The sequence below is a fragment of the Sceloporus undulatus genome, chromosome 6 (assembly GCF_019175285.1).
Source record: "Sceloporus undulatus isolate JIND9_A2432 ecotype Alabama chromosome 6, SceUnd_v1.1, whole genome shotgun sequence".
NCBI lineage: Eukaryota > Metazoa > Chordata > Lepidosauria > Squamata > Phrynosomatidae > Sceloporus > Sceloporus undulatus.
Genome location: NC_056527.1, coordinates 61,688,775 through 61,701,019, shown reverse-complemented (window position 1 = coordinate 61,701,019; position 12,245 = coordinate 61,688,775). Strand labels below are relative to the sequence as shown.

The 12,245-nt window shown below is 37.8% G+C and overlaps 1 protein-coding gene across 3 annotated transcripts in view; it reads right to left on the bottom strand.

The window, feature by feature from the left end:
- The window catches only part of BMPER (BMP binding endothelial regulator), a 222,194-nt gene that overhangs the window by 70,711 nt on the left and 139,238 nt on the right, over nucleotides 1-12,245 (bottom strand). For all 3 annotated transcript variants that reach the window (XM_042476729.1, XM_042476730.1, XM_042476731.1), the window contains one exon: nucleotides 9,855-10,184. In XM_042476729.1, coding sequence (XP_042332663.1) covers nucleotides 9,855-10,184 — 330 coding nt within the window. The remainder of the gene's footprint in view (nucleotides 1-9,854; nucleotides 10,185-12,245) is intronic.

Genomic DNA, 12,245 nt, shown 5'->3' with positions numbered 1-12,245 from the left:
ATCCAACACATCCAATCTTGACGGCTTCAAAAAGGCTGTCAAGACGGATCTCTTCTGACAGGCCTTCCTTGACTGTCTGTCCCAGTCCCACTGATATGGATTGCTCAGTGTCTGCCTCAAGATATCTCCCTCCAGTTATGATTATTTTTAAGTGATTTTATCTGTATTTTACAATGTTGTTGTTATATAATTATGTGGTTTAGTTTTAAGAATGGGGATAAGGGGATTATGTATTTATTTATGTATGTATTTATGTATTACTGTTGTAACCCGCCTCGATCTGATGGGGGAGGCGAGATAAAAATAAAACTTATTCTTCTTATTATTATTATTATTAATGAGCAATTGGCTACAGTTCCCAAGAAGTTGGTTACTATTATCACTATAATTTTAAAGTAAACGATAAAGAGCTTTTTAGCTTAGTCAGTTATCAAAAGTAACTCAATAGTTACCTTTTAATCGCTTTTCTTTTAGAAACCAGCAGAATGCTGCAAGCCACTGGGCTGTAATACAAAATATGCTATTCCCACATCTCACTGTCACCTCAGTTCTCCCAACAAGAGTATGAAACACATGAATTACCACTTGAATTATATGATATTCTCTATCCACCATTTCAGATCACAGTCCTATAACTGCGAAAATTACTAGAAGTTAGCTACATTGCAAAAGGAGTGAAATTACTGTTTCGTAAGGTAGAATTTTAATGCAGTTACCTTTGGTATTGGGGAAAGAAAGTAGTTACAATCAACAGGTTGTTTATAGCTAATTGCGTCCAAGCCTCTCCTCAATATAATAGATGAGGTAGAAAGCGAAAAAGTGGGTAGCTGAATCTCAGTATTTATGACTTCTAGCTTTCAAGTGCTGCTTAGAGTAGGCTGCATTCCTCTGCTCGTTTTAATGGTCACCTAGTCGGAATCTCAACTTCTGCAATGTGTGAATTATTTATAGCAATACCTCAGCTGAGACTGGATTTAAAACAGAATGCTGTGGTAGGATAGACTGCCACCTCAGACTGGAAGTAAATGGCGTCAGCTAGAAAACAGTGTGCAAATAGAAGTGGCCAAGATGCTATTATAAACTGGCACTGTGGAGAGCTGCCAGCGTAGGAGGCAGCAAATCCAGAAATGGCATTAGCACATTCAGCATTCAGCTAGGAGATTCCACCTCCTGTGGGCCAGTGATTGGCCATTTTAGGAATGGACAGAACTGTGCCTGAGTGACAAAATGACATGCAAACTAAGCTGTTACATTGTCAGGCAAATTGAAGAGGACCTTGCATGATACCTACTTACACAAGCTTGGAAAAATAATTGTACTTTCTAAAAGCACATTGAAGAAAAGGCCAGTACGATCCCAATTTTTCGGTCAGGTTTAAGTGCTAAGAAACAATTCACAATTCTAAAAGACCAATTCCACTAAATCAAGACCCATTTTTCCAAACTCAATGTGCAATGTCATGTAACAGCTAAGTATCAATGAAAAATAGGTTAAATTCTAAGAAGCTGTCATATGTGCGTGTGTATTCTAAGAAGCATATATATATATATATATATATATATATATATATATATATATATGCACACACATGCTTCTCTTTCTAAGTCTCTTTTTGGACAATGAGGTGTTTCAAATAGTACGTTATTAGGCAAGGTTATAAAATGTGATATTTTCACCCCCCCACAACTGCACAATATACAATGTACTTTATTTTGTTCATGTATGGAAATTTTTATCCATTTAACTAACAACCACTCAGAAGTACAATAAAGAGGTTTATTCTATGGAATAAGACTTTAAGCATAGTTCTTGGCAGCTGAATGTTTTTGGATGTAATTTTTTTGTGCCTCCCCCAACCCACCCTCAGAATGGATGTGTTCTCCATTCCTTTGGATGGGAATCGGAATATAATAGGTCAAATTTGAAGCCAAAGCAACAACTGTCTCATATGGAGACATACAGGGGGAAAAACATTCTTTTATTGCTTTATAAGATTTTCTCAATACACTTTTTAAAAAAAGAAAAAGGGAGTTAATCGAGTTGTACACTCTGATATACTAAATTTGGTATACACCATATTTGCATGCTGTGAGCTATTGTCAATTGTTCTGCACTTTTCTGTCCACAGAAATACTGAAAAAAATGCTGAGGGTGACATTCCAGCATCTTGCAAAAAGACTAAACAGATGGATATTGGATCAGTTGCCATGTGGATAAAAATCTTCCCACAGCCTTGGCCCAGAATGAGGGACAACTGAGAAATAAGGGGCATTCACAACCCTCACACTCTTCTAGTCCATTAAGCAGAAGTGACTGCTATACCCTGGATTCTGTTCCCACAACTCTTAACACAGATTAAACACACACTACTTGACAAATAAAGATGAACTGAAAGACGGTGATAGCCTTTTACCATCTTGATTGCACAAACAAAAGGAGTTAAAATAACTTTTAAAGAGGTCTACTGTTCCTTTGGCTGTTGACTGACTTTGTAAAGACTGACATTGGAGAGAACAATGAAATAGCTGAAGGGAAGCAAGTTGTTTCTTTAGTTCAGATAGTTGCAACTTTTTTTTGTCACACAGACAGAAAGTGAGAACACTTGGTGTGACACTAATATAGAAATTAATGCACACATAGTAGGAAAGATGCTGGCATTTTTTTTCCACATCATACATACATATTTGTGCTCTCTTCTAAGGGATGTGTCAAGTGAGGAGATACCTGAGACTGTGGCCTTAGGCAGCAGGATATAAATACTGTATATACTCGACTATAAGCCGACCTCATGTATAAATCGAGGGCAAGTCGACTCAGGTTTTTTGGGTCAGTTTTTTGACCTAAATTTCTAGGCTTATACATTAGTATATACAGTACAATGATATTAATAATTACATAATATTAACTTTAACTCCAGCTATCTGAAGGTGTTATCTCCCTATATGGCTTTGCAGAGCTTCTTTGGACAAAACCTCCCAGAATACCCACTGGCCATGCTGTTTTGAGAATCCTGGGAACTATACTCCAAAAAAGTAACTTTTCCTATCTGTGCTTATTACCTGGGACAGATGCTATCTGTAGTTGTTAAAGGGAAAGCTTTTTTCATAACTGGTCAGGTTTTGTGGAATCCTTCTACACAGAAAAGCCAGTACTGTATTGCCATCACTGCAGTGCTATCTGCACTGCTCAGTATTAATATTTACAACACATATCTCTAATTGTTTATTTTTTGCACCTTTTTACATATACTTCCGTGTTATCAGTGTTAGAAGTATTTGTCAGTCTGACTGTGAATTTGGTTGTAACTTGTTTAAATTACAGTTTGCTATTCCTCTTCTTTATATATTTTGTAAATACTTCCATTAAGAAAGGGCCCACAGTATGCATGACAAAGGCAGAAAGTCCAAATGCCATACTTATCTCTACATGTCTCTTTTTAAAAAGATCTGGTAAAGACGTCTGCCTAAGACACTAGAAAAGCAATTAATCTGAATAGACAATACTGGGCCAGCTGTTCTGGTTCAATACAAAATATGCTGTTATATTGAAAACACTTTGAGGTAATACTTACATATGATTTTGTTTTATTATTTATAAAGTTTATTGAATTTTAAAAAATACGACATATATGTAAAGCTGTATTGTAGTTTACAGTTGTTGACATTTAGATTATCCAGATGTTACACGCACACATAGTAGGAACGATACTTAATATAAATATTTTAATAAATAATAGTACCATAAAGATATCTAATGCATGCAAGATTTGCAATAGGGGCAGCTAAAAGCACACTGCATCACTTTCAGTTAAGGACTCAAATGATTGCTTACTATTGCCATTTAGAATAATGTTACGTGCTGATATTGCTTTTCTTTCTAAGGGCAAGTTGTGGCAACACTGCAGCAAATGTAAACTACTTTTAGTGATAAGAATCATGCTTTGCCTTGCACAAGGTCCTAGATAGTCCTGGGATAATCTGCCAATGCCTCATTCTACCACATTTGTTTTTTAAAACCTCATGTCCTTTGCAGCAGATAAAAAAGTGAATTTGTGTAAAAATCTTTCAAAATCCAACTAAAGTGATATTCTTGTAGATTTGCACCAGACAAATTCAATAGGTACAGTTATTCCCATCATGGAACAGCCATGTTGTACCAGCCCTTCAGGAAAGACTTGCCAGTGCTAGTTCCTCATCAACATGGTTGATCATCCAGACATTAAAAAATTAAGCACTCAAAATTCTAGGCCTAGTGGTGGTTGAATACAACAATGTTTTCTCCACTATTTGACTTTTAAAACAAACAAACAAACAAACAACCTCTCAATATATTCCATTATATATATATACAGTATATATATATATATAAAAACTGCCAGTTTTCATTCATTCTTATATTTATATCACCTAGGGACAGGTTCAATCTTTGATATCTCCAGAATCCCAGTAGGACTAGGAAAGAACATGGCATAAATTGCAAAGCCACTGTTGGTAAGAATACCCAATACTGCCCTAGATAGACCAGCAATTTGACTCAGCACAAAAAGCTTCATATGATTGTTTTCACAGTTTAACCAGTAGATAAGTGCATCATATTTGATCCTATGAAGCAAATGCAACTTTTTGACAATGATGTTTTAGAGTCACTGTGAGTTGTAATGCCACTGCTGTTGCCATTGTAGGCTTGTGTCACCACCCTCAGGATCAGAATGTCACACAGGCATTGAGCATGAAGAATATGAGCCTATCCCATTGTTAATGGGGAAATGATCTAGGTTGTAGAATGCTGTAATTACATGTTATTGAATCAACCATTATATGCCATATTTATCCTATCTTTGCCAAAACAAAGGCAACAATGTTTGTTGTATTTTACTGAACTAAGAGAAGAGCCAAATGGAATAACAAGAAAAATAATATTTTACTTAATTTAAATCATCCCACGTTGGTTCTCAGGAATTCGGTGGAATTTCATAATTCAGCTGGCGGTGAAGAGAGACATTCAAGATGCTTTTAATTAGAGTTTATGAATAATGCTTCTCTTGTGTGCATTCTACAGACAGCCACAAAAATTTTAGTCTTGTAACTGATGAATGAACCCAGAGCTGAGGCTCTATTTTTCAGGGGACAAAGGAGCAGGTGTATGAGCTCTTAGCTCAGGAGGAGACACTCTGAAATAGGTCTCTAGTGAGGATGACTATACTTCACATCATTCTCTTGTCTGGTAGATTAGGGGCAGCAGGGACACAAGCTTAGGAACCTGGATCTCTGACATTTATCTAAAAAGTTCTTGGAGTGTGCTTTTTATAAACGATGAGGCAAGGCTGGCCTTTTCCATAAACCTTTTCCAACTTGCTGTTCTCCCCCTGCATGTGTGCTCCCTAAGAACTTTTCTCTATCAGGATTGCTAGGTGAGTGTTTTCTACATCTGTGATAAAAGTGACCTGAGTACAGGGGGAAAGTGGGGGTGATGGATTATTTATTCATTTATCATTTCATTTATCATTTTGTGAAGATTGTTTAACTTTTCTCTAAGGAATCCAAAGCAGCTAACTTTTTTAAAAATTAAAACAAACCATTAAAACATCAAACAAAGGAAATGAAAACTCAAAAATTTAGGCTTTTCCCTATTGCCACATCTGTGAAGGTCAACAATTGTCAGCCTGCCTCGAAGGCTTCTTCATGGAACAACTATGGCTCAACTAGTTGATGAAACACATTTAAATGGGGAGAGGTCAAATAGCTTTTCTGGGAAGGTATCCCACAAAAAAATCAGTTCAAGCTTTTGCCTGGACATGTGAAGATATATGTTTGTAGATGGAATGGCTCCAGGCAAACTGGCCTCGAACCCTACATCGCTGTGTCTGGCGACCACTACTTCACTCCATTAGTCCCCAACCTCCCTGGGCTGCTTACATTCACTTCAACTTGAGTAGAACAGACCTTGTGATCAGGTACCCTGATAAAGCCAAGCTGTCATCCACAGGGAGTATCATCCTCATACTCAGATGAATATAGCATCCCTTCAGCCCTCCCTAGTCACACCAAGGTGGTCAGGGTCTGAAGGGGTAGGCACAGTTGTAGGGGATGAGGCCAGCCTTCACAGCACTGCTCCCCAGACACACACCTGCTCACAGCTCTCCAGCACACAAGTCAGACAGGTGGACATCAGAGATGGAGCCAGCATATACAATCCTATCCCTCTGGCTATAACTAATAGTCAGGTGTTCAAACGAAAGCCTGAATAGGACTAATGTGTCAGTGTGACAACTGGAAAAGCTTTTCCTTTCACATACAACCAGTGGAGGATATGACAGAAGATTTCCAACACTGATGGAAATGAACATACAGATGAACTTACTAGCCCTTAAAGTGGTCAGGTCATTAGCATACCCCATCATACAGGGAAAATAACATCCTTACACGGGGGTGGGGAGTGGGAACCACTGGCAATGGCCACAATATATGAGTCAACATAATTATATGAGTCCTTTTGCCATTCCTAAGATTTCCATAGTGTGTGGAACAAAAATCAATAATTAGTTTACAATGGGCAATGAGGAATATTTCAGTTACGGTGGTGTACTATAAAATATACCAGAAGTTCAAACAGAATGCCTTACTTCATCCTCCCCTCTCTTTTAAAAAATAGCCCTTCTTATATGTTCTTGTTCTGTTTTTTCAGAAGTACATAAACTGTGTTAGAGTAAGTATATTCAGTCTCCTTTGTCATCCCAAAAAGGCCCTTTCACACTACACAATTCTAGCTCCATGATTCCACTTTAAATGCATTGAAAACATCCATTGAATCATAGGATTTTCAGTTTAAGGATGAGAATTCAAAATTCTCAACCAGAGAGCTCTAGTACCTCACCAAACTATGTACATATAAACCTCAATATTCCATAGGAATAAAGTGGAACCACAGTTGTATTGTGTGAAATTGTACTTGCGTGGTGTGGAAGGACCTGATGTCAGGGCACTTATAACTATACAATCTGGCAGGCAGTTTGTTGGTTGGCGTATTCATAATCACAGAGTTGGAGAGTCTTGTAAGCCATGTCCAACCTTCTTTTTCATTAGTAAATCTGCCTACAAACAGGCCCTTCAGGCTGCTGCTAGGAATGTTGGCTAGAACTGTTGTTGATGAGCAGATGTTCAAAGCATTTGGCTAGTGGGAAATTCGCTTTAAGTTCCAACTCATTTCAATTTGATACCGATGGAATGGACTGTCAGAAACAACTAAAAAAGTCCTATTATCAAATGTCTTGATCACGAATATATATATTTTTACATTCACCACTCTTGGACTCCTGCGTTCCCTCATTTACCTGTTTTATTTAAAGAAGCTACCAGCTGTTTTCAATTCCACTATTAAACCATATTTCAGGTTTGAATGATGCAAGATACACGTGGACACAAAAGACTGAATCCAAACACAGAAGCAATCCATCTAGGCAGAAAATGAACTCAGACAGATGTTATACAACACTACTACACTTCAGGGAAGCACAGCAAACAACTTTTCTTTCACACTTGGGGCCTAACATCACACCAGATTTTGGTTCAGCAGGGGATTTTTATGCAGGACACGTTGGCTGGTGAGCCTGCTAAAGCCTTTTGGATTTGTTTTCTTTTATTACATTTGTTTGGTTTGGATATGTTTTACTAAACTTATTTCTTGTTTTACAAGCATTTCTGGCACAGTGCTCACTTATTCCCAATCTCGGCTTGTGTTACAACCACGGTGTAGACCAGTGGTTTTCAAACTCTATTCTGAAAAACCATGGGATCCTTCAGACAATATTCAAGACTGTGGCAACAATCTTACAAATATTTCTGCCATTTTATAAGATTCAAACTCCATTTGGCAGATACTGAAAACCTTCCAAAACAACCAATTCTGCATAATTTGTGTCTGTCATCTAGGAACCAATACCCCACCCACCCATCCCTTCACCTTGTGTTTTTAGCATATGAATGCTAATACGATTTGTTATCAGGAGGAAAGAGATCAAGCAAAAATTAATTACATCCTTTTTTTGTAATTCAACTCAGGTTTTGGTTGATGGGAAATGAAAATCTTCCTTATTGGCTTCAAACAAGCCCCTATATTGGGAATCATGAAATACAAACTTGTCCGGTTCATTATGGGTGGATGGGTGAACACCCTTCATGTTAAAAAAAAGGGGGGGGGGGAAGAGATGAACTCAGGAAATGTTTTGCAATTTCTTCCTCATTTGGGCACAAAGAAAACAAACCAGTTTTAGGACTCTCATGGTGGTTTGTTTAGGTGCATTTTTAGCCCTATTTGGATCCTCCCCTTTAGCCTAACAATGAGAAAAGGCTCTCCAGAGAATCCACTTTGTTTGTTTGGTCTTCTGATTTATTTCAGATTAAAGTTGGCAAGGAAATTTCCTCTTCAAGATTAGGTATAGATTTTACTGGTCTTCATGATGAAGCCCTGAATGATCCAAACTTCACATATATTGAAATTGGCCTCTATATTTAGTGGTCCACCTTGCCTGCCATGTTCCTGACAATGCAAGACAAGCATCAAAGGAGAAAATACATTGTACCCTTGGGCCACACAACAAAGATTTAGTGGAGTTCAACTTGGCAGTTTCTAAGCTGTGCAGGACTGATGGTTGCTTTCTCCATTAGTTGGTTTTGTTCACACTTTTTATAAACAAGAAACCACACAGTCTTGTAGAACTCCTTTCCTCTAGAGAATTACCCATGCATGAGCATGGAATTTTTTGGAAGTGTGGCTGAACATTGTAACTGGATGTGGTTTTTACTAGAACTATTCAGGCACAAGGTACTTAAAAATCTGTTCTACTATTATATTATAGTGTTTTAATATGTGTTTTATTGACTTTTGATTTTAACATGTTGCCTATTTGAAGCTTTTTAAGTGGAAATTCTAGGAATGGAAATAAATATTGTATAAGTACGAATGTATTAGCAAGTTTTGGAAGTATGGAAATACTTAAGTACTGGTAAAATATTGACCAGGACATTGCTTGTTTTGACAAAAGTTTAAGAGCTAAACAGCATGAGACCCATCTTGGTTACATCAAGATTGAACTTCTGCACTCTGATCTGCAGGGGATTACTTTTTAAGAATTCTAATAGACTTTTCATCTAGACCAAAATGAAGAGGCATCTTGTTCACAGAACAAGATTGTATGACCCCATTCCAGAACAGCTGCACTAGTTACAGATACATTTCCAGTCAAGTACTGATTAGTACTTATAAAGCCTAACTGGGTTGGATCCAGGTCTCCTAAAAGACTCCCTCCTCCTTTCATTATTCTGCTCACACCTTCAGATTTCATGGAGAGGTCCTTTATGGCATCCCAAGACAAGGCAATGATAGATGGTTCAGGATGTGAATCTAAGTTGTGGAATTCAATTATGTGGGAGATTCCTCTTGCCCTCCACTTTGTTGTTCTCACTGCTTGGTGAAGATCATTCCATTTAGGTGAAGTTTTTATTAGCCTTTGGGTTTTATTATTCTTGCTTTTAATTTTGATCTGATTCTGATGTTTTATTTTTCTGCTACACTGGATTTCTTTTTTAAAAAAAATTAAAAGAAATTTAAAAACTTAAAAATTAAAAAAGAAATTGTTTATTAATTTATTGTTATATTTTCTTTTTCAAATTGATATGTGCCTTGTGTTCTATTAAATAGTGAAAAAGAAGCAATGGGATTAAAACAATCAATCAAACAAATAAGAACAGTTTCTCAGCATTCAGAAACCCACAACAAAACTTCCATATTCTCTGCATTATACTTGTGGCTTTAGGGTGGACTCAGGAGTGTAAGAAAGGTACTCAGCATTAGCCCACCTGCTTTCGTTGTCACTTTCAGCAGATATCCTTCCAAGTCAATGTGAAAATGTGGTGTTTCATAAGGGAGGGATATCCTTGTCCCATTCCACTTCACAGTGAGGTGCTGATGGAGGCTGATAGTGCTGCTGCCCAGCACAAGGTCTACAGATTTTGTCCAGGAAAAAGAGCGAGTCCGCCGGGCATCGTTTTTCACCAGCACCTGGAAGGGTGAGGTAGAGGAGGAGCAGTCTTTCGTCAAAACGTACTGACATGTTCCCTGAAAGTTAAATGTCCGTCCATCAAAAGTGTTGTAGTGGGGGTCTCCAAATACAGTGCAAACGCCAGGCTCTGCAAGTGAGTGAGAAACAAAAGGACCAGCAATATGTTTATGTTTGGAATGTTAGGAATTATATGAATGTAAAGCATTTTCTAGTATTCAGGCCCAGCTCTAATATTGCATGTTTTATGTAAGTTTGAAAACAAGATCGCTATATAGGTAAACTCAGAGATGCAGGGTGAGCTGTAATTCCTTTTCACCCAAAATGAAACCTGGATTTACTGTGATGAAATTAATGAATTGTACTTGCTACACCAATGGACTGAAATCGTGGGTTGGTTCCTGTAGATTACAAGTACTCATGATCTGTAGGCTAGGTAAATTGTGACTGGAGGTAAAATCTGTGAGTTGTACATTACAGCTTTAGTATACAATCCACATACATACCTATTCAATATGACCTACTGAATTCATGATGACCCACTCAAAAGCGCAGGGATGAGACTGGGCTGATGGAGACCTAAGTCATGATCTTGAGAGGACTTTATCCTCTTTTCACCCATCACTCTCTGTATAACTGAAATTCCCTAAACTGCATTAAAAATTGCTTTTGAAACTCTTCTTTGAAGCAATACATTATGAAGGGGCAGATAACACCGATGGGGGGAAGAGGCCCTCCCCACTTTTATTAAAGCACTATAACTGCTTTCAGGTTACCTTACCAAGGATGCAGCAAACATGTAGAAGAATGGGTTATACTGCAGACTTGTAGAAGAAGGTCAATGTAAAAAAAATAGTAGGAATTATACAGTACTTTCACTAGTGGAAATAATAATTTATTACAATATATAGCTGGTATAAGAGTGGAATGGGATTGCAATGGAGCCCATCATCATCATCAATCATCATCATCATCATCATCATCATCATCATCATCATCATCATCATCTGCACCAATCACTTTCTACTACCCTTTCCAGGCATAATATTTGTGTTTTGGAAAATGCCTCACATCAATTTTCCAGAGAGCCATGCTCTCTAAATTTGTCAGTTGCAAGTGGACTAGATGAGACTTATGCAACAAGCCATAAAAATTCTACAGAGACCACTTCGTGGAACCCGTTTTGGCCCCAAGCCCCTATTTTCTGGGAAATGTCCTGGAATACCAGTCTCTTGGGGAAAAATGGCCTGTTCTGATCTCTTCAGTTCAGGCTTTTACCCACAGGCTAACTTCACTTCGGGAACACAAGCATTCAGCAGTTCAGAAAAGCTTTATTCAGTAAACAGAGTTGATCATAGTACATAGTTGTTCTCAGGACTGAGGAATATACTTAGAGTTCAAACAATTCACCTGTTACAAAAGCCTTCACTCAATTTATCAGCAATTGAAAATATGTTCTTCCCTCATGTTTGGCCCCTTCTTATTTTACCCCTGTTCCAAGCTATGGATTCCCACAAGAACAACTGTGGTAATTGGCAACTCACACTTCTTCCCCACACATCTGCTCATTATACCAGGCTGTGCCTGATACACAATCTTTACTTCACCCAGCTTCACCCACAAGGTATCATAATCCGTTTCCCACATTTACACACATCTGTTCAAACACAACAATCAAGCATGGCAACAATCAAGCATGGCATGGCCATATCTGGACCATGATCCTGATTCTACCAAACCAAGCACTCTTATTACCAAGTTCTTTCCAACTCATCTTCCCTCCCTCCTCACCACTGCTCCTACTCTTGCCCTATCTTCATCTGCTCCCCATTTTGTTTTGTTTTTTGTCTTGCAGCAGCACACTACCTTTACCCATCTCTTCTCCTGTCCGCTGTTTAATAGGCTGACCATACTTCCCTGAGACAAAAACAGCACATTTGGTATGGCAAAAATGGGACATGATTATATAATATCCTGTATTCATGAAAAGATAAGATGATAACAAATTTTGTTACGTGAACATATTGAGCTAACAATTATTCTTCAGTAACACAACTCATACAAAACGTTAGGTAGATGTAGAGGGAGACTGTATTTCACCATAATCGTACCATGAATATTTCTCCATTGAAGTAATCTTACACAGCAAATTTCAGTCTTCCAATACCTTATTACAAAACTTCTCACACTC